General features: G+C 35.5%; 1 protein-coding gene across 12 annotated transcripts in view; it reads right to left on the bottom strand.

Moving 5' to 3' along the window:
* HDAC9 (histone deacetylase 9) overlaps window positions 1-18,013 on the bottom strand; it is a 512,743-nt gene extending 494,730 nt beyond the window's left edge. For 5 of the 12 annotated variants that reach the window (XM_008054886.2, XM_021710824.1, XM_021710828.1 and 2 more), the window contains exons 1-2: window positions 17,356-18,013; window positions 17,058-17,120 (exon numbers count right to left, since the gene is read on the bottom strand). In XM_008054886.2, the coding sequence (XP_008053077.1) occupies window positions 17,058-17,079 (22 nt within the window). In that variant the 5' untranslated portion in view covers window positions 17,080-17,120; window positions 17,356-18,013. Of the gene's footprint in view, window positions 1-17,057; window positions 17,204-17,355 lie in introns of those variants that run through there. The other 7 variants (XM_008054888.2, XM_021710825.1, XM_021710829.1 and 4 more) reach the window with 5 other exon arrangements.
* Between the last annotated feature and the right edge of the window lie 6,358 nt (window positions 18,014-24,371).

Here is a 24,371-nt window from a genome sequence, read left to right as displayed (position 1 = left end):
GTACAAAATTATTTGTCTAGGAGTTTACAAACTGAATATATTAGTTGTTCCAAAACCATTTGTCTGTCCTCTTTCCATTGATTAATGATACAAACGCTGTCATATACAGATTTTAAAATAATTCTGTATTTTTTTTCCTTGTGATCTATGTGACTACGTCCCTGCCCAAGCCAAACAAATATCATTATTTTTTCTTTTTAATTAAGAAAGGTGGATTTATCAAAGGAAAGATATGTCGAGAGGGGCACAATAGGCAGGACAATAGTGAGACCGCTGTCTGCTGCCAAACAAATATTATTTTTTTTTGAGTTGGAGTCTCACTCTGTCGCCCAGACTGGAGTGCAGTGGCCGCTCCTGGCTACCACAGCCTCGACCTGCTGGGCTCCGGCGATCCTTCCGCCTCAGCCTTCCAAGTAGCCGGAATTACAGGCATGTGCTACCACGCCTGGCTGATTTTTTTTTGTTGTTGTTGATTTATTGTAGAGATGAGGTCTCGCTGCCCAGGCGGGTCTCGAACCTGTGGGCTCAGGCAATCGACTCACCTCAGCCTCCCAAAAGCGCGGGATTACAGGCTGAGCCACCGAGACAGGCTCAAACAAACATTATTAATACAGCTTTATATGACTTGACATCTAGCCGCCTTCTCTCCATTTGTTGCTTTAAAATAATGCCATTTGTGTACACTCACTCATACACTTGAATTTTACAATCAGTGTGCCATGTTCCCAAATAGATCCTGTTATGATTGAAAGTGAAATGGTATTGGCATATAATACATCTGCAAAGTATGGAAGAAATTGGTATCAGTCTATGTAGAAGCAGGGAATTGAATGGCTAGTAGAGCTGAGGTACAAATGAGATTTGTTTTTTACTATGTACCATTTAGTACATATGACTTATATTATTATATACCAGGCATCTTTTTTTTAAGCTGTTTTAAAGACAAAGAGATATGTAGATTAATTTGGGAATAAATGACTATTTGAAGATGCAGTCTTCACGAACACAGTATCTCTCAAACATGATCAAGTATTCTTAATGTCCCTCAATAATTTTGTTAATTTCCCCATAAAAGTGCCAGCTGCCATGTATATGCTGCCACTATCATATTTAGTATTTGGTTATTTCTGGTATAAAGCAATCCTTTCCATTTTTTATCATGGACTGAGAAATATAACTGAACTCCTAATCAGTTCAATTATTTTCTTTTCCATGTAAATTTTTATACATCTTACTGAATGTTCATGTCTTGGTACACTAACTAGACCTTTCAAAGACAAAGTTACTGACATTAAAGATAATGTGTTTTAATTTTATCATTAAACATACAGCTTCAGATAGGTTTTGGTCAATAACACTTCATTTCCTCTTCTATTTTTAGTTGAATAAGCGTTACTACTCTAGAAGGGTACTTAGTTTTCCTGAATGTTCTCCATCTAATGAGATGATATGATTTTTTTCACTTAATCTCTTAACAGGGTGATGCTCACCAATAGATTTTTTTCCTCGTTAGCCAGACTTGCATTTCTGGCATTATCTCCCCATAAAAGAAAACCCAAATGTCTAATAACATCTGAAAACCACACAATCCCACAAGTAGTCAGGAAAATTCATATTTAAAAAATGTCATTTTCATCTCTAAGTTAGGCAAAAATATCTAAAGACTGAAAACATTCAATGTTGGCAGAGATGCGGAGAAAATGGATCTCACATATATGATTGGTGAAGCAGAAAGATAATCTCTATTACGTATTGACTCAGTGCCCTAGGAAGTTGACTGAACCTAATCAAATAGAAAGATGTTGTCTCCTATGTCTATAAAGCAATTTAATATATTTTCTAGTCATTTAAAAATGAACTTAGATAAGAATTTCTACAGTTATATCTATATTCAAATTTGGAACAATGTGCTAAAAAAAAGTGAAAAAACAAAAACGAATATTGATTTTTCCAGGTCAATTATGTGAAAGAATTTCCATTTAATTATTGATATAATGGATAGTGAGAGACTAGGGGCATTTTTAAAATTATGTTTAATCATCTGTTGTATGAGGTTTATTTTCCTTCTTGCAATGTAAGGTTAAGTTGATATTCAGATAATTTTTTTAACATTTTTATATTCATCTTTGAGAAAAGAAAACAAATGAAGGATGCCAATGAGCTGAGTTTACAACTCCAAAAATTAAAAGCCTCTGGAAAAGTTGCTTAACTAATTCTTATTTCTTGTTAATGTTTAACACAGGAATAGGAAACTCCTAAATATATAGCTAGACCAATCTCGATTTTGTTCCATCTCAATATGATTATTACACCAGTTAGAAACTTAGCTTGAACCCACAATGATGAGAAAGCCCGATTGGCAGCATTCACAAAGTCACTGAAAGGACACTGGCATACATTTGTTCACTGTGCTCTACTACACTGAGTTCAACACCTCTGTTGCAAAATTTAGTTTTATTATCCAACTCTTTTATTGGCCAATACTTATATTATCAACTAACTCAATTAATTTTCTGAGTCTTAAGGCCATTTTCCTAACTTATGCTGAGTTGTAAGGCTAAAACAGAGCAAACACCCTCCTGAAAAAATTACATCTTTCCCTACTCATAATACATCTTATTCCCTTCACTGTTTCTCTCCAGCTTACACATAAATACATTTATTTCATTCTTCTCTGTGAAGAGCTGTGTATAGAGATTGATTCACCCTTCCATCTGTCTTTTCTTAATAGCTCACTATGTGAATTCCCTGTTCTGACATTTTACTTTAGATAATTTTTTAAATTACTAATACCCTTGGCATTCATATTTTGATCATTAAATTGACTATCAAAAAATCATCTTTTCTTGTTCCCTTGTAAAAGAATATGACTAATTAAATAATATCTGAATAAATGTAGATGATCTCTAAATAGCAATCCCAGGGACTAGACTATTTCAAATCAATACTATTGTTAAGAGAAAAAAATACATATTTTTGCCCTTTATCTAAGAAATTGGTCTCAACATAAAAATATTGCAGAAGGGAAAAATAGTATTAAATGTGAAATGGTATTTGAATAACATTAAGCGTGTACCTGTAATTATTTTCACAACTAAATTTATTCTTGTTCTTGGATAAAAAAGTATGCATTTATATTCAGGCAGTCTTAAATTAGCTATTTCACATTTCACATTTTGAATGCAGACACATATCTCAGGAAATTTCTATTGGCATTCATTATTCATTGAAAAATCAAATCAAATAAGAATATTCCAAAATTCCCTTTGTTAAGAATAACTGAAACATTTTAAAGGTCCTATACATATTGTCAAAGCACTGGAGGTCATTCCTGACTTATATTCTATGACAAATAGTTTTAATTTGGGGTTGAAAGGCTCTAACATCCCTGAAAGTCTTTATTTTTCAAATTTGCAAAGACATTAAGGAGATATTTTCTTCATAAAAGGATTCATTTCTTTAAAAATATATATAAACACATTGTGCAATAACACTGTACTCTTTAATCACTCATTCATTCATCTAAAAATAGTCTCAGGGATCAATTATGTGCTAAGCACTGTAGGAAATAAATATAGAAGTAAAACATGATCCTTTTCCTCTTGGAGCTTATAATATAACTAATTGGGAGAATGGAACTCATGCACATAAATAACTACACTGTAAGACAGAAAATGGAAATGTTCTAAAAGGGTAACAAAGAATTATGAGGATTGAGAGAGTGAGAGTGAGAGAGAGAGAGAAAGGGGGAATGAGAATAAACACAACTGGCTAAGTATTGCAGGGGTGAGAGGAAACTAGTGATGGCGTCAAGCACGAGGGAACATCTGAAATGAGCTTGTAAAAGGATTTCCTCCAGTGATGAAGGAAGTTGGAATGAAGCATTAAGGTATCTTAGAAAAAGAAAATACCTGATGACTCATATGTAAAAACCAACAACAACAATAACAGATAAACAAGAAGGCTAGCTTTAAAACACAACTGCCAAGTACTCAATACATATAGATTGAATGAGACAATCACTGGGGGGAGAAGTCACTGTTAATGATTTTTGTCAAGCTACATTGTGAATCTACAAAGCATTTCAGCCATAAGTTTGGCTCAGTCTCAGTCTTCTTGAGGCTAGATAAAACTGTAGCTGACAGCCTTCCTTCCCCTGGTTCCCTCACCTACTGGCTGACAACGGCTTCCGCATCTCTTCCACAAGGCAGAAGTAAGTGGAGATTAAAATAGCAGCAGAACACTTCCTGCTCCATTCTAACTGTGCTTTCATTCCATTTGTCTTAGACCAATTGGAATGTTGAGGGAAAACCCCATGAGGCATCAAGCATGTGAGATCATGTGTCAGTCCCTCAAAAATGGCCAATCTACTGTGCGTTCGCTCCATCATTGTTCCCTATTCACAAAGCATAACATGTGGGGAAAATAGCTCTTAGTACACACTGCTGCTTTTCCTTTTTTAAAAATAGATCTGTCACCTCCATGAAACACTTCCTTGCTCAACTACTGCAACAGTTTGTCATAAATCTAGCCAGTCATCAACACAATGAAGACTATGTATTTCTAAACATTTTGTTTGCAAGTTACAATTCTCCAGCCATCTAAAAAAGGTGCTATTTGACTCATGATGTTCCTGAATTAAATATCTGGCACATTGTAGGTACACAAGAAGTGCCTATGTAATGAATACTGTATTTTATACCCCTTTAAAAAGTGTGTGATATCGTGTTTGTGAGAAAATGTTCTCAGACTCTTAGCTTAAGCTGATGAGGATATACTGCTCCCCTTCTTTTTTGCCCTCCAGGGAAGAGAAATGGTTCGCTTCACTAAACTACTAGCAATGACTCATTCTACTTGAGTAAGAAGATTTAGCACAATTGAGGTTAGAGTTGAAATAAGGGGCAATGATGAATCTTTGGGAACAAAGTTCTAAAGGGCCCTCAAATCCTGTCGATGACACTAATCCTAGAGAGAGGCACCTGATTACATAATCCCTGTGAAAAGCAGAGATAACCGTGGCTAACAATCTTTTCCCTGTCTCCCTTACCTAACTACTGTGAAAAGCCTTCCCCAACATTTCCACAAGGCAGAGGCAACTGGAGATTTGAATAGCTCCAGAATGGTCTCTACTCTAGCCTAACTACACTTTTATTCTATTCAACAAGAACAAATGGATGTAGAGAAAAAAACTTGTTTTTTTTGGAAAGATGCCCTTCATGACTTAGCCTCCTCAAAAGGCTTCACTTAACTACCCTAGTTAACACTGCCCCTCCTAGCATCAGGCACTTTCTATCCCATTGTTCTATTTTATTTTACCTTAATACTAAGAACTACCTCAAATAGCCTTAACCATGCATCATTTAGTTGAACGGTCAATCAACCATGTGTCTCCTTGTTAGTTTCACAATTGTATATCCTCCATGCCTAAAACAATACCTGGCACATGGTTGGTTTTTATATATTTTTGAGTGAAAAAAATGAACAGATGAATGACTATTTCCCCTCAGCTCCCAAAGCTTCAAACAATTCCATCACCTCCCCAAATCTTTAGCCTACTCATTAAAAGAGAGATCAAGATGCAATTTGTTATATTGTTCCTTCAATTGCTTCTACATTCACCCTATACATTTATTTCCATCTTGGCTTCTTTTAAGATGCACTTTAATTAGTGTGTTTCCCGTTTTGGTCTTTCATTTTGCAAATTTTTAATGGTCAGTGGATTTCTTAAAGTGTGAACTAACACAAAAATAAATATTTACCTTTTAAAAAGATAAGTGTTTATGTAAATAATATTATCCAGTATATACTTAATGATAAAATTATGAATATTCCTAAAGATCCTTATAAGTTATATATGCTAATATACCATTTTAACATTTTAGTATCTAGCAACAGTTAGTTAATAGTCAAGGAATATAAAATTCAATAACAATTCTAATTTTGGAGCAAAGCACCAATTATTAAAGTCTGAATTAAGCACACAGTTAAATGTTACATTTCTCGAATGTTACATTTCTCAAATGTAACACTGCATGTTTTATTGTATATGCAACTTGCTGAATACATCAAGAGTTAGCAATATCCAAACAATGAGCAGAGGCTTATACTCTCATATGCTGGGAATTTTATCTCATTAATTTAAAACAGTAATTTACATTCATGTACCCTAATCCTAATATCTTTTATAACTACATTTTATATATTGTGGCAATAAAGCTGGAAGCAAAGTTGATATTTATTATTTAAAATCATTTATAATGTATATTCACCAATTTCCCCATACCTTATGGTCAACCACTGTGCTTATAATATAGTATACAATTGTTTTTCAGAAACCATCTCTTAAACCCAAACTTCATGGGATTTCAGAACAATACTCTAAATCTACTGGAGAAATTGAATAGAAATTAGATTTCTTAGTTTTAAAAAAGTTATATACATATATGTACGTGTATATATATATAATTTAATGATAGAGCCATTATTGCAAAGTAAAAAAACTGTGTGTGTGTCATGCCATATTCACTGGAAGGGTCAACAGCCCCAAGGAGCCCTGTTTATGAGCAATATTAACACCAAACAGAGAGCTTAGCAATGTCTGTTTCTAAAAATAAACCCTGTGTGTCTCTTGTTGTCATCATCAGCCAGTCTTGTGTGCTCTGTGACAGAAAGCACCAAGGCCGCCTCTTCGCCTTTCCACGAGCATTATACATCCTTACCCAAAGGCCACCCCTTTCTCTCAAGGTGGCAGAGATAAAAAGGATCCTGCGATCACCCTAAGCACACATTTAAGCAACATTATTGCCCCTTAAGCAGACAGTTATCATGTTGTTTTGGCAGCAGGAAGGAATCTGTGGTTTCACTTGAATGTTATTCTTCTTTATTTAAACTACTAGAAATAACCCCAAAATGACAGAATGCTCTTTCTATAAATAATCATTCCAGTGTAGAGTTATATTAGGAGGTAACTCAGATGGCATGATAACGCCTAACAAGCTAATCTTAGACCTGCGATGCCATAAGATAGAAATACCGAGGCTAAGAATAACTGACCCAAAGGAGTCAGCCTGCTAAAGAGAGGCACAGACATGTGGGCATCTGCAGGTTTTAATGCATTTAATGATCTTCTGAAAGCATCTCTCCTCTAGGAAGGCAATAAATTATGTCTGTCATTAACATAATAATCAATAATGCTTTTACAATGTATTGATTCACAGATGACTCAAGATTCTCATAGCAAATAAGATTTTAAAAAGTACTTGATGCAAACCAAAGACTGGGTTCTTGCATAATTGGATGAGCATCTAATTAGTGAATGTTATGCTTAAACCACCTACAGAACATATAATATTCATCCAATAAAGCAAAATTTAACTCAAGATAAAGTATAATGCAATATCATCATAGTACATACAAACACTGCCGTCCAGTTTTCACCTAAAATGTTCAAATTAGACCCAAATTAGACCAATACATATTCCACATAAGCAGAGACTAAATTTTGTAGTTAGATCTTTTCCTTAGTTCAAGAATTTCATGCTACACACTGGAATCAGGATTTTAGTGAAAATATGGACTTTATTTATCCCCACATTTTTTAGGTAAAGTTGAACACGGTGAACATCACTCAAGCATTTTGGACAAAAGAAATGAACTCCACATTGCTAACATTTTCCAAAAAAGGTTAATTCCCCTGCTAAAATACATTAGTAATAATTTGCTATTTTTAAGTGGGACTAGCTTTACCTTTATGAGCTATGTAGTATGAACACTGGCAGATGCCAGATGCATTGGGAATGATGGTCCTTCCCAGAGTATCTGCTCTAGGGCAAAGACAACTCTCACAGAACGTATATGTTTCCTTAAGCTCCTCTCATCCCTGCATAGTGTGAACTTCTCCTAATTTAGTTATCGTGTACTGAGAAGAATGTGAAGTAAGGGTCTTCCAATAAGACTTTCAACACAGTTGCCTATTTGTGTGATAAACCTCCCAGGATTAAGAAGTCTGCCTAGACGTTTGTAAATGTAGATGATTTTACGTTTTTAGCACCAATCAGATATGAATAAAATTATCCTAAACTAAATATTTCTCTCTTCTAGAAAAAGTGGCAGAAACTTAAAACTGATCATATCATTTCCTACTTACAGTAACCATCAGTAAGTTCCTTATCTTTCTGAACCTGTTTCCTCAACTCTAAAATATGAAAACTTCTGCAACTACTGCATATCTTATTAAACTGTGGTGAAGATTACATGATAAAGCAATGGCTGGTATAGAGAAACTCTTGAAATCTTAGCTATTGTATCAACAGTAACGAGAATAAAATTTTTTGAAAAAATATTCTCACATTCACTGACCTCCTAAATTGGAACTAAACCACTAAAAGACCAGAGTGAAATGTGACAGGAAAAAAAAAACATGAAAAGAATAACTCGTGGTGATAATTTTTTTCTCATTTAAAATTAATAATTCCTAATGTAAAAATCATGTACTCAAAATATACACTTGAATTTTAATTATGAGCAGATTTCAAAAGCATCATCAAAAATAAAGTTACAGCAGTTCTCAATTTATTAATAACTTTTTGTAGTTCACCCTACATGAGGATCCCTGAATATTTTCTGGGTAAACATGTTTTTACTAAAGCAAGAACTCCCAAGCTATTATGTCATTTAATGGAAATTCAGTGAAATTTCCTTGGGTTTTTTTGTTTATTTTGTTTTCAATTTCAAGTTTTGAATTTTGAAACAACTTTATAATATTCTAATTTGAACCTAGTTTGGAAATGCCGTGTCTCAGACACTCACCAAAATGCACCAGAAACAAATTGAAAATAACATCCACATGGCTGTAGCTGAGTTAATAATGAACACAAATTGTGAATTTAATAATTTCTAATATAAGTGTTGAATCGTGAGGAGAAGCGAAAGATAAAGTTGTGGGTATTTCCAAGCTTATCAGCATGCAAGAAGTTTAATCATAAGTAAATGACTAGTTACACTCTGTGGTTTGGTAAATTTCTTTCTTTCTTAAAAGTAGTTTTCATTGGATTTAATTACTGGATATTTATAAAACACTATGCATAAAAAGCCCATCACTTATTTTACTATGGAAAAGTTAACATTATGATAATGAATGGAAAAGATATTCTTACAGAAACATAAGAATTACTTAGTTTCGCATTCATGAATCATAGCAACTCAGAGTAACCCTAACTGTATTGTTCTCTGATTAACACTTAAAAATGTTGTAAAAATAATGTTTGAAATTAAATTTGTTTTGTGCAACTGACTTAGTTGAAGAAGAATAAAACTAGGAACACAAAGTATTTTCTCTTCTTTTTGCTTCCTTATTGCCAGCTTCCTGGAAAAAGAAAAGGGGAAACCTGCCAGTAGCAAGTACATCACGCATCCCAAGCTAACCACTGTCACTTCAACCTTCTTCCGAGAACAGGACAGACCATGGTATAGCCACATTGATTTGAAGCACATGCCAACATATTTTTGAACGTCATCTTGAAAGCTTGTTGTGTGTTTTTTTAAAATCATTTTCATGAACTTTTCTTTCAATTATTTTCAAAGTATTCAAATTCAGGAAAAAATGTTAAAATGTAGTTATCATTTCACATTGTAAAAATTGTTCATTATTTTTAAAATGCAATACCTATGACAACTGGTAAAGACATTGTATTCTTTGTATTTTAAAGATAATCCTCCTTTCATATATTGAAAACAATTCATACATTATATTTCTTTTAAAAATTTCTGCATCCTGCAAAGCCAAAATTAAAGGAATACTGTAGTCAAATTTATAATAAATTCTTGTAATGCATGAGGCTATAATGTTGATGTTCCTTCCTTCAAGAAAAAAAGATTAATAACCACTTTGTTTTACAATTTCTTCAGTCTCTAATAGGAACTCCTTCTAACAATAGAAAGTAAGTACTAAGAAAGACAATCTAGGTCAGGTGCAGAGGCTCACAACTGTAGTCCCATGACTTTAGAAGGCCAAGGCAGGAGGATTGGGCCTGGTGGCACACACCTGTAGTCTCAGCTACTTAGGAGGCTGAGGTATTAGAATTGCCTGAGCCCAGAAGGTCAAGGCTTTGGTGAGCTGTGATCAAGCCACTGCACTCCAGCCTGGGTGACTGAGTGAGACCCAGACTTCAAAAAAAAACCAATCTATTAATCAATACTAGTAAAAAAAATTATATCCGTATTGAAACAGATATACTAGCTTCATGAAATGGAAGAAACACCCACAGTTCGATTGAAAGGAAAAGAAAAAAAACATAGTGCATAGTCTATATTCTTTACTTTATTATATTTCCAGAAAATAAGAACTGAAGAAAATTGCAAAGAAGAAAATTCCAATCACCAATCATCACTCCACAGCAAATGCTGCCATTGCCTAGCTAACATCTATTCCTCCTGCCCCTTTTCCCTTTCAATAGAAACTTGATTAGGTTCGAGTGTTCACCTTTCCTGGTTCAGTGATGGCCCCCACTCTTTTCAGCAACTGGTTGAAGACTGAGCAGGTGATGCCCATTCTGGCCAATGAGTTATAATGGATGATTTGCTGGGGAAGTTCTAGGTAAGATTTCTCTCCCTAAATAGAGATCCCAAGAGAGCAAAGTTTTCCTTCATTGTCTCTGGAATTTATTGTGCATAAATAGACATGATGCTTGGAACTACTATAGTCAACTTGTGACCATTGGAGGACCAATTTTATGATCAGAACAACCAAGGCTAAGGCCATAAGACTGAAACTATATGAAGGACCTGAACGCTATTGATATTACCGACCACCTGGTGCTGCCTGACCACCCAGCTATTTTACTAAATAATAAATACACTAGTTGTCAGTCATCTGGACTAGTGTTTTCTTTTACTTACAGCAGAAAACATAACATACCACTTACAATTAATCACTGTTAGTATTTTGGCATAGTAGCTTCGTATATGGCCGTGTAAGAAACACTTTCTAGAGGATATATGCCTATTATAAAAATTCATACAATGCAAAAATATATAATGATTAAAAACAAAACCCACTCCCCTTCACCAAACACGGACACAAAATCTTTCCTGATTCCTTTCTATCTTTATACAAACTCTTCAGGAGGTAGATGGATAAATGAAAAATTTTTTTATAAAAATAAGAACATATCACTGATGTTATTTTTATTTTTAAAAAACTGAATTTAAATTTAAGTAAATTTAAATTTAACTGAATTTAGCAGATTTAAACTGCAGTGGAAGGGACTATAAATGAACTAAATGCTTCCTTACCATAAGAAATACTATTTCCAAAAAGATCTCTCTAAGGTTAAATAAACTATTTTTAAAAATCAGTGTTTGGAATCTCTCTGTCTTTGTCTCTGTCTCTCTCTCTCTCTCACTCTCTCTTTTTTTTAAAAACTATGTGTTTCTATTTTAAGCAGCAAGAGTCTGTCCCTGCTCAGAAAGGGAACGATATTAACGCTTTCTCTCATCTTTCCTTCTCATCTCTCCCCAACATTATAGGTTGGTTAGCTTTATTAATATTTTTACATTGCCTTACTTTATAACATTTACTTTCTGTCCTATAACACAACCCAATAGGTGTTTAAATAGATTTGGTGCTCCCCCCCAATTGCTTTTACAATGTTTTTTCTACTTCTGAATTGAATTTTTGTTTTGGTTTTAAGTTCATTTCTTCTGTGTAGCTTTCATTGTAAAGCAGTCTCTTTCATGTTTAAGAATTCTTACTTTGCCTGTTTTCTTTATATTTGAATAACATCTTAGTTGAGTGTCACATTGGGTTGCACTTCTTTTAGAACTTTCAAGACTTCTTCCTCCATTAACTTCTGGTCTTAAGTGTTGCATAAGTTTGGTAAGCCTTCTTGAGTTCCATACAGTCTCTTCTCCACTCCCCCATTCTAGGCTCTGCTTTACCTGCCTGAACTCCTGAAGAATAATTTCTCATTTGCTACCCCAATGAGGATATGACTCTGGGCTGAGCATTTTCAGCATATTTCCCTAAGAGATACGGAGTTCCTTCAATCTGCAATATTTTTTTCTTTCTCAGTGAAATTACCTTTCTCCATTTTTTTGCAAAATTGTCTTCTGTTTCATTGTTTTGGACTATTAACTTCTGGGACACAAATATTCTTTCTGTTGGCTTCTCTTTGTGTTTCCATTTATTGGCTTTTCTTTAATCGCACTAACCAATTTTCCTTTTTCATTCAGTCTGATTATTTCAAACCTTTCCTCTTTGTTGGTAAAGATTTTCACTAGGGTCTATTCTGTTTCCTGCTACTTCTAATGAATACTTTTGTTCTATACTTATCATGTTTTCCCATTCTCAATTCATTTCCTTAGATCTGAATCTTCTTTTTCATCTCATTCTCTTGTTTTATCATCTCATCTCTGAACTTTTGTTTGATAAACTTTATGGTCTTATTAAGGTGTTCTATTTATGGGAAACAATTATTAGACAATTCTGTGGGATCAATGAGTTGATGATTTTTCTCAGTGGAATCTCTAGGATTCGTTGTGGGGAGGGTATCTCATTCCAAAAAGCTATGCATCATTTTCCCAATTTAGAGTGCTGCTCTGAAGCCTTCACTTCTCCAGAGCGGTAATGTTTGTTCACTTTCCTCCATTTCACTGGTTTGTCTTCCAGAATACTTCCTACTACTCTTCAGTCACAAGAGGTAACACTAACAGTCAAAAAAGCTGAGGATATCCAGACAGTTTGCTTCTTTCCCGATTTGGGAATGTCAGTGAGAATTCTCAGGAAGTGGTCAACTTGCCAGTAAAATTCTAAGAAGGCCCAGGTGACACGTCTCCTGTTCCGATCAAAGAACTTCTGCCTCCATTTTTTCCTTGACTGTTAGATTCTGAGGTATGTTTCATTAGGTTATATCATTTTCTTTGCTCAGTTAATGTTGAATATAGTGGGGGATGGGAGTGAAGGGGGTGTTTGTTGACTGGTTTTATATTATTTGGGGCTCACTTCATTATCTATCGATGGTGAGAAATCATGTGGTACATTTTCAAATCTCTTATCTCCATAATCAAAGTCACCATTTAGAACATTTTTTAAAATTCAGAATTTGGGTTTATTTCAGTCTTCTAAGGGGTTTTATTGAATTTTCTTACTTAATGGACATAAAAGTAATTATGCCACCTGTGTCATCCTCAGAAATATAAAATGCTCATTCTTAGTCCCCATTCTCAATGGGCCTATTTATAACTAGCTTTTTGATTGATATCTATCAACCACTTCAATTGATAACAGACTTGTAAGTGAAGATAACCTGAGTTAGAGAATGGCAAAACAGTAATTATGGGAAATACCAGAAGTGATTCTTGACATGACAGGAGCATTTCACAGACTTACATTTTCATAATTAGATTCTGCTTTTCAAGTAGACATAAGTGACTACTGAATCTAAAATGTTCCCTTCGCCTCAACACCACACACCAAAGAACAAAAGGATTCAGAAAGGGTAAAGGCGTATCTTCTATAAAAGAAAGTCAGAATTTCAATTTACATAGTTTTTTAATACCTTAAAATAAGAATACAATGGTGAAAATATGAGTTTTCCTTATCATAAATGTACCTTACATGAATTCTGTACAAACTCTAGAAAACTCCTTCCTCATAATTGTTCCAGTATTGTCTGGGCAGCTCTGCCCAGTGTGTTCAGTAGCAAACCTGACAACATGAGAACACCCTAGTCCTGCCAGCTCCTGCTGAGTGACCTCAGTCAATATTTGTACATGCTTCAGTTTTTGCCACAGTTATCACTTATCCTAGCCCACACAAGCCACAAAAGTAGACAGGCACTTGGCAAAATGTTTTGTTTATATTGAATTCCAAGATTTAAGATTACAGAACTTTAAAAAGACATTAGTAGACAACATTATGGAACTTGGTCCTACCTAAAGTATCTAGCCTGGCTGGGTCAGGTTAGGAAAACATGGACTCATATAAATCACTTGCAGTGCAATAGTGTATATGGAGCTCTTAACAAAAATCCATTCTATATTACTACATGATATCCAATATAAACAGAACAACAAATGGTACCTCTAAAGCAATAGCTAATGACAATGATACAAAAAAAACCCCAAGCTTTCTAACATAACTAATCTCAAGAAATTGGTCGTTGGGGTTTCACCGGTCAATCACATACTCTGAAACTTTGTTTCCTTTTTTATTATATAATGTGACATTGCACAGAACACACACACACACACACACACACACACACACACACACACACACACACGCTGGTTTCCCTGATTACAGCTACAATTTGCATAAGGAAAGAATTAAATTCTTATCAGACTAAGATAAGCAAAGAAATAGCTGACTTATGAGATAACTAAAGCAATATAATTATCAGAACAAAAAAATCATTTCCCCATGTGACCTATATTCTAACTCATCTGGTTTATTCAGCAAGATAGAGCATGGTACCAAGGAGCCAGGATCCTTGGCTCATTCACTAAAAATCATAAAAATAATCGTGAGTCTGTACTTTAGAGACAGGTTGATACATTTGAACCTCACAGGAATGCCAGGAGATAAGCAGGAGAACATCATTATTCTTCAGTTTGAAGATGAGTCAAGAACAAGTCACACAATTGGCTAGCAGCAGATCTCATGCTAGAACACAGAGCTTTCGACTCCTAGAACAGTGCTCTCTCCCCCACCAGCATAGTCGCCAGGCTTCTTTTCTCTCTTTCAAAGTGGATAAAGGCCTTATCCACTTCTAAGACTACAAATCACACCCAGGCCCCCGGTCCCAAAGGGGGCTGAACAAGATTTGTAGCTAAATTGAGACCAACACACCCCTTAGCTAACTCAAAGGACAAACCCCACTGATGGATGGTTCACCAGCATCACCATCCATTCCCTGCCCTCACAGCAGTGCATCTCAGTCTACTGAAAGTTACAATAGCTGGTGAGATTTAAAAAAAAAACCCGATGACTATGCTGTCCCCCAAACCAACAAAATCATAAATGCTGGGGGTAAAAATCCAGGTATCCTATTTTGTACAATACTCCTGGTGACTCTAAGTTTGAGAACCAATGCTACCCAGGAAGTACGCAATAAAGACTAGGTGAACCAAATTTTGGAACATATTATATGAAATAAAACGAAATATTACATGACATGGTAGGAAGGATACAACTGTTTGTATGTTTCAAATTTTAAAAATAAGTGGAAGTTAGAGTTTCTTCATTTACACCAGACAGGTTTGGGAGTTGATGCTAACCTATATCACGGATCTACCTTTCATTTAATAGGTAGTACAAAAGTGTTGCTTCCTGTAGAACTGCCCATAGCATGGTTAATTTCAAGCACTTCCCTGTTTGAAAATCTTGTTGCTTTGTATAAAAATCATTACATGTCAGAAAAATGACAATCTCTAACAAAATGGGAGTAAAGTTGTGTGTGATTATCGAAGACATGGAGAAACAAAAAAAGCTTGCAAACACCTGTAGCCAGCCGCAGCATCCACAGAAAGACATGTATGCTTCTACCATAAGAAAGAAATCTCAAACTTAGAACACAGAGGCACGCACTAAACGGAAAAATCATCATACTGAAAAGATACCTAAAACAGTTATTGTCAAAGGGTTCATCCATATTTTAAAAACAAAACGCTAAGTGACCAGTTCCATTAGAGACATCTGCTGACCCCTCCCCAAGCCCTTGCCAGCTTTGTAGCCACAATAATAAACTGTACTGAAATTCTGGTAGGTCTGCTATTGTTCAGCAGACACTACTGATTAATAGAATTCCTGTCACTTAAGTGTATAAACACCAAATTGTAGAAAATTGGTATTTTATTCTGATTCCATGAAAAGGTCAACAGTAGAATCTGAAAAACAGCATAACTAACCGAGAATAACTAAAGAAAACTAGCTTCTAACATAGATCCCCAGATGGGAAGGTATATCAACACCAAAACAGACATCATGCCAACCTGTGGAATATTTCTTTCACACCTAGCTCTACTAAGTAAACACTGCTTTGTGTTTCTTTCTTATCATGGCAATCTAGGGTGATCTGTAATTATGATTCTGCCCACATGGGAACTTAGATGATCTGAGTGAGAACTTTAAGCCAATTTAGGTTGAAGCATTCAGAAGAAGACAGAAACAAAGAGTCCCCAAAGCTTTATAAACTGGCCATTTATATATATATGAAAGGTAATCATTACAAGTAAGTGATATTGTCCAGAGAGTATGCTCTTTAACAAATATGAATTGTTAAGTCTCCATCTCTGATCAGCGCATATCCTCGAGGGTATAAGCACCCACACAGAGACACCAGAAATTGGCATCTGTTCCTGCTATCCTCTAAAATGCTGCACCTGCTTTTAACACATTCATGTGTGTTAATGCTGTCGCATCTGCCTGACAATGCTAGACTTCCCAAATGTCTGTGAAGAAAATTAAACTATGCATCTGCTAATAATAATTTTATTTCATCCTAAACAGTTTCATTTTGGGCTGAGGAGAAAAAGCCACATTACGGGGAAAAAAAACCAAAAAAAAAACTACCTTTACAACTCCACAGCAAACACATTTCAGAAGGTAGGTCTATAAATAGATGCGTTTCTGTGTGCACACTGTAAATATAAAAGCATCAGGCTATTCGAGGCTGCAGTTTAAACTGAAACTTCCATATGAACTTACCTGATGTTTAAAGTCCTACTGGAATATACTTACAATCAGTACAAATCTCCTTTTTCTAGCTGCATAGTAAGGCAAAACACCCCCGATTGCATTTTACTTATCTCAGTCTCATCTTTCATCAGTAGCAATAGTTTGCAATTTCATTCAGAAGCTGCCGTCCCTAAACAGACTCTGAATATGCACAGAAACAGTCATGGAAGGGATCTAAGTTAAACCCTACAGACGCACCAAGAAAATAGCAACATCAACACGAAAAAGCAGCAATTCCTTGAGAGGTGCTTTTCTTAGCTGCATTTCCCAAGCCTGCCCCCTTTCAAACATAAAACGGCTCAGTTATGAAAGAGGATCTTACCTGAGCTGATCATACTGTGCATTCTTTGCTGAGCCAAGAGCTGCTCCCGTCCAGCCACCCCATCTGAGGAGAAACAGGAGTCACTCTCGTAAATTGTCTGCAGCATATTCCAATCACTCTTACTTCAGCTACATGAAAAATTCATCACTGCTCAGCGCACCGGCCCCAGGAGCTACCCTCGCTGGTCCTCCCTCCTCCCCGAGAAGCGGCAGAAAATCAACTTCGACAATGATTTCTTTTCTGCTCAGATGGACAGACACTTTTGAAAAGACCCGGACACTTTTCCCACGTTACCAACCTGTGTTCAAAGCAGAGAGGACAGAGCTCTGGAGTTTAGGCTATCCCGGAAACTACAAGCAGGTGGGAAATAGGAATGTGCTTCGGGGTTATTTCTTTGTCAGAATAAGGAGAAAAACATTAACTCTACCCACGAGAAAAAGAAACCAATTAAACCTGGCTTTTAGCGCTTCAGGCTGCTAGGGTTTCAGTGCAAAACCCTCACTCAGTCCAGCAAGTGGCTTCCGCCGGTGCCCCTCTCCTATCTGTGTGTGTCTCTCTTCCCCCTTTCTCAGTCTCTCTCAGCTCAAGTTGGCTAAAGCTAGTGATAATCTATTTGCATATGAATCAACAACAGCATGGCCCACAGGCACAGAAATAGAACAATGGTCGGCTTGAGCCAAAAATAGGTCAAGCATGGCCAAGTGATTGGAGCCTGCATTAATGCATTTAAAAATACCCCAGCAAACCCAGCTGTCCAGCCTCTATCTTTCAAACCATAATTCTCTATTGCAGGGCCTTAAAAGCAATTAACTCTTTCCTCCCTCCAAGCTTGCTTTACACACAGGGTTTCCACACTGGCGATTCGCTTCCAAAGAAAGGAAGGCAAGAAAAAAAAAATTAAGAATCATAATTCTAAGAGGGCAAATGCACATACATTTCATTTCATTTTATTTTTGTAGTATGTGTTTTTGGAAGAGAGAGGAGAGAAGTGCAGAGCTCTGTATTGGTTCTAAAATAACACTGGAAGCTTTTGCTCATAATGTGGTTTCTGCCTCACCCACGCACAGCAATCCTGGTGTTCTATTTTTGTTGCCTGTTTCTCAGGCTACACTGCAGTTGGCTGTAGCACTAGAAGCTTTTCTGCCTTCTAGTTTCAGGACTGACAGGAGAATTAGTAGAGGTAGTTTCAGAAAACAAGCACACCCCCGAATCAAATTTTTATGAAGGACAGCCTGATGTTTTACTTACTATTCATGTAAGGCAATTGCCCATTTCACAAATCCTGCTGTGATCTTAGTACCACCTAGGAATTTTATTGCATCCAGTTACTACTATCTACAACAAAATGATACAAAACCACAAAATCATGGCTGGCACCTGAACATTTTCCCTCTCTTTCATTCTCTCAGGCTACATTCAGTTTACTAGCAAAAAGCAAAGAAAATGTTGCCGATTTCTTATGTATACACTATTACTGAATATAGGTACCTGTTGATAGAGAAATCATTATGGCTAGTACTCATCTACGAATGTCCTGCATTCATCTATACATTGGTTGTCTGAAATACAGACCTCCTAACTTTTCTATAGAACTAGCACTTATAATAGTCGATAGATTCCCAGATTGTAGCATTCACCTACAAAGTAAATGAACACAGTAGATAGTATAAGAGTTCTATAGTCTCTGGTGTACATTTATATCATTTCTATATGAGAAATGAATTCTATAGCTCAAACGTAGGATGCTAGCATCTAGTTACTTCCAAGGGCAAACTCAAAAGTGATAATCTACTGGCCATGGAGATATTTTCCCTTTCCTAGACTACATCAGCAAGAAAAATGTAATTCCTAAGGCATCACAAGCAACAGGGAAATTTAAAAAAAAAGAAAAGCAGATTGTTTCAAGGTTCCAGAACAATCAGATGGAGGGCCAACTGATTAGTCAATCCCAGAGTATAGGGTCAGGGAAGCAAACAAAGGAACACAGAGATTTAGTAGAAAGGAAAATACATGCTAAATTATTTATTAATAATTTAATAATAATTTCTGAGCTCCTCTTCTTTCATAGATTAATTTGTATTGAATACCCTACTTCTTGAAAAATCACATTTGGACAGATAAGTTACATTTTTTTTTAAAGTACTTATTCCAGACTGTATTTGACTTACACTAAACAACAAAATTGTATGTTCCTGTCAGTGGACAAAAAAAAAAAAAAAAAAACAATTCTATGATTCCATCTGATAATACAAAGAAACTTTCAATTAAGAAATTTGTGTATAAAATTTCGGGGAGAGAAATAGTGTAGATCTAACAATTTTCTTCAGGGTGGAGTGTTTATGTAGTAACCACCTATTGCATTTTAGACCTAGGAGGAAATTTAAGAAACTACACAATGGTTTTCAAACGCAGCCTTAGGACTTTAAGGGAACTGGGAGGTACCTCCGTTTTCTCCAGAAAAGGTTCTCCCCCTACCCAAGGCAGCTCCAGGTTTACTTGTGTACGTTTGAGGATGTAAGAGTTCTTTTGAACAACTTTTTTTATTCTGCCAAATATTTATGGAAAAAGCATTTTTTAATTGGGGCATATTTGACAAATTAAGATTGTATATACTTAAAGTATACAATCTAACGATTTGATATACATTGTGAAAATATCACCATAATCAGGTTACTTATTCATCACCTCAACTAGTTACCACTTTTAAAAATTTTTGTTTGTTTGTTTGATGGTGAGATTCAAATGATGATTTCTTGTATTCAGAAAACAATAATAAACATCAATAAGGGGACCTGATCTCAAACCAGGCAAAGTGAGGACCAAAGGAAGTCCCAAACTTTATCTTTACGATGTCCACTTGCTTACCTAAACCTGAATTGTACCCCACATCATTAAAATAAAATATATATATAAACTAAAAAAAAGAACAAAAAATAATTGCTCTGCTCATTCAGTCCAAACCAGCTCTCATGTTACACAAGAAATTAAAGAGACTTGCTAAAGGTTGCAAAGATTACAAAAGTACTTACTAATCGAGTCAGGCTCTAGAGAGACTTGCTTAAGGAAACATAGGTAATTAATAACTCACCAAATAGGTGTAGCATTCATGTTCTCCAGTTCCACTATTTTATGCCTTACAAAATGATGCAAATCATTATCTGAGATATTCAAAATGTAATATGATCTACTGATGAAAAATGGAACCACTGGCTAATTGTTTCACAGTTTTTTTTTTAGAAGAATACACAATAATCAACAAACATATAAAAGAGATAACAAGATCACAATGTTGACATAACATCTTTTGTCATTTTTGAATTACACCTCAAACCACAATTGATAAGGAGTATTTAAGCTTTTATAATCATACACAAATAAAATAATAAAACTCCAGAAGAGTGAGTTAGTAATGATCCTTTTTCTCGAAGGTTAAAGAAAAGGACGTTGCACATAAAATGGTATAAATAATGTTTCTTCTTCATTTTGACCAAGTTATTTAATATGAGGTTGATTTGCATCACATTCTTGCAGCATTTTTGCCACCAGCAGTCTTCTCTTTCATTTAAATCTTGATAATGAAAAATTATTTTAGATCCCACTTATTTCTGAGAAGACAAATAAGCAACATCAAAACAACCACCAAGTATATTGATTCCCATCTAATAGCTTAAGTACTGAGAATATAGAGCTAATTCTTCTCATATAGTTGCAATCATTTTGGTAAAGAAATGTAACTAGGTTTCTTTTTGGGTATTTACAAAATCAAATTTTACTAATTTGGGGAAAATAGATATTTTCTATTCCAAGAACCATATCAAGTTAAAGAACCGTCAGGCTAGAATAACTGAGTGGTTTTAAAAAAACTCAGTATAATATTTGAATTCCATTTAATAAGCATTTTTGGAAATTGATCTAAATATTATATTTTACATGTATATGAGTCAAAGAAAAAGTGAAAAAAATCTCTCAAATTTAGATCCTCAATATAATAGAAAATGGAAATGAGGATCAAATCCTAATGCAAAATGTTATTCCAAGATTACGGTAATTTCAATACTTGTTATGCGGGTGTAAAGACAAAACAAAAAGAGGTATTTAAAAACCTATATGGCAAGCCGGGCTCGGTGGCTCAGCCTGTAATCCCACGCCTTTGGGAGGCTGAGGTGAATGGATTGCCTGAGCCCGGGGGTTCACAACCCGCCTGGGCAGGCGAGACCTCATCTCTACAATAAATCAAAAAATTAGCCAGGCATGGTAGCGCGCGCCTGTAGTTCCAGCTACTTGGAAGGCTGAGGCAGAAGGATCGCGGGAGCCCAGCAGGTCGAGGCTGCGGTGGCCGGGAGTGGCCACTGCACTCCAGTCTGGGTGACAGAGTAAGACTCCAACTCAAAAAAAAACAACAAAAAAAACCTATATGGCACCAAAGTATTTCCAGAAATATTCTCAGATTTCTAGCTCTAAAATGAATTTAGATCATAACCCTGAAACACAATTCCAAACATCATAATCCTGAATGTTGAAATCCAGAAAGATCAAAATTCCTAAAGTCTAAATCCCTCATGTCTCATGCAGAAATCACAATCCCAAAAGATTAAAATTCCTAATGTTGAAATCTTGAAAGCTGAATTCTGGGGAAAGATTGATGTTTTTTCAATCATACACAACATAAGTGCATCATGGTTATGTAGTTATCATTGTCTTTATTTGAAAAATAAGTATAGTTTAAGGAGATGCAAGATGCGTACGGATGGCAAGTTGACAAGGGATGGATAGATCTTTGGACTTAATTTTAGATGTCAACTTGACTGAATTAAGGAATATGTAGAAACCTGGCAAAGCATTACTTTGGATGTGTCTGTGAGGATGCTTTCATGCTTTTTGCATGAGAGTCTGAGTGGACTAGGTGGGGAAGATCTGCTCTTGATGTTGGTGGGTACCATCCAATAGCCCAGGAGCCAGGCAAGAACCAATACAGAAGGTGAATTGCTTTCTCTCTGGGAACTGAGACACTTTTCTTCTCACTGCCTTGGACATCAGAAATTTGACTCCACTAAAAGTGCACTATCACAACATTGTGTATAACCATTGTGCGTGTATGTAAAATCACTTCTCAATAAATGAAGAAATGTCCCTTTTGTACATACGCATTTATGAAAGATAAAATTTCTCAAGATCGCGATTTTGGGGGTGACTACATATGTGGTGGTGACCTATCTTGGTTTCTGATCGATCTTGTCAAAAGACTTGGGTTGATTGTTACAGAATTTCAGATGACCACGGTTGTGCACTTGCATGAAACCATAGTGATATGCACTGATACATTATCATTTGTGATGTATTTCATTATAAATATAAGGGGGGCCCCTAAAAAACCTGAATTATTTTTGGGAGGTGGGCCCCTTGTAGTAGTACAGGTTTCCCTCACTAGGTAAATGTTCTAGGAACACATCGGCATCAGTGTACTGTCTGGCATTGGGAGAGGCTGCATTCAGCTTCAGTGAAGTTTTTTTTCCAAGATTCTTTCAACATATTTCTCTATTTAATGATGGGTGATTTACTAGTACACCTGCCCACACAGGGCTGAGTATTCAGCAGATTTTGACCAAAAGCAGTATGACCCCTGTGCCCCACCCTCTTTTTCACCAAATCTTGTCCCAAGCAACTTTTTTTTTTGTTTCCCCAATGTAAAAAAGTCCTCAAAGGGAAACATTTTGCCTATGTGGAAGAGGTGAAACAAGAAATGGCAGAAGCACTAAAAGCCATCAAAATTGACAAGTTCAAAAACTGTTTTGAGCAGTGGAAAAAGCATCTCAATAGGTATATTGCATCAGATGGAAAGTGGTTTAAAGGTGACTGAAGTTTAACATGTAAAAATAAATACACAATTTTTTAATAAGTAAATTCCAGTTTTTGGGGGGTCCTCCCTGTACAGTTCTGCTCACGATTTATACTGGTTTGACTTTCAATGTGAGTGTTTATACTTGCAAAAATATGCATGTTATTATTGTCTATTGTGTAAATTGGCTTATGAAGTGTTTCACTGTGTTTTTATACACTTTTCAAATGTGTCATTTTTAAATATAAATACGTCTTTTAAAAAATTTTGAATTTTTTTCAGAATTATATTTTCAGGATTTTGATCTTTTGGGATTTCAATACTTAAGATGATGGAGTTCAGGACTGTGTCTTGCAAGCCCCTTCTACTATCAATCTTTGTTGATGACTGAAGACTTCAATAAAGACAAGCAAGGAGGGTCACGTAACCCAATTTATTCTACCACAGTGATACATCCTTGGTTCATCTGTAATCAAACAGAGACTTTTTATGCAATAGCAAGTCCTATGATTCTGGGATCTGGAAGAAGTACAATTTAATACTTGTCTACCTCAAATACCGAACGTGTGCTATAAGATTGTGGAATGCTACAATTAATTGGTGTTCCTCCATTCACTCATTCATTTGCTAATATTGCCTCTGCTCCCGACCTCACATTTCTCAAACTATTGCTACAGTAATAAAATTATACACGTTTGCCTGCAGTTCCTTAGACTCCCAGGAAACCAGATGAAAGGGGGAAAGTACAGTGTACTAATTTTTGTTTTTAACTGAGTAGCTTATTTTTTCCTTAATGTTCTATTTCTTAAAGAAATCGTGCCAATTTTTACTGAATATCGGATACTCAATTTACAAGTGAAATTCACCGGAAACCAACAGCAGGTAAAGGGTTTGGAAAAACACACTTGCAATGAAATTCCAGGAAGACTACTTGCAATGAAATTCCAGGAAGACTGGTTTATGTGAAAACAAATCAACACAACAAAGCCTTTTTTGCCTTTTGGCCTTGTTTTGATTGAAAATAATGTCTTCCCTAACTCTTCCTTTCGAATAGGATGTGTTGATCCATGATTTATTCTATTTTTAGAGGATTACAAAGGATCAGAGTCACCTAGGAACTTGTTAGAAATACAATTTATTGGTCCCAACCTCAGAACTACTAAATCAGGGTTTCTGGAAGGAATCTGTATTTTAACAAGCTTTTCAAGTGATTTATCTAAAACGATAAATTTTAGAACCTTGAGATTAGATCATTCTTTCCAAAGCAGTAATTAGATGGCTAAAAATATCAATGGATAAAGTATCTCCTCGCTGCAATTTCAAATTAGCCAGTATTATTAAAGAAAAAATTTTTTAAATGAAAATAATGTAACTAGGTAAGAGACTAACGAACAAGGTGATTAATATTTGTGGCATGAAAAGACTGAGGAGCACTATCCAGAAAGAGATCCTCTAGCTTGCAAATGAGATCACCATTG

This window comes from Carlito syrichta, unplaced genomic scaffold, assembly GCF_000164805.1.
Source record: "Carlito syrichta isolate Samal-C Ts95f unplaced genomic scaffold, Tarsius_syrichta-2.0.1 Scaffold301572, whole genome shotgun sequence".
Lineage (NCBI taxonomy): Eukaryota > Metazoa > Chordata > Mammalia > Primates > Tarsiidae > Carlito > Carlito syrichta.
This window is presented reverse-complemented; position numbering and strand designations above follow the sequence as displayed.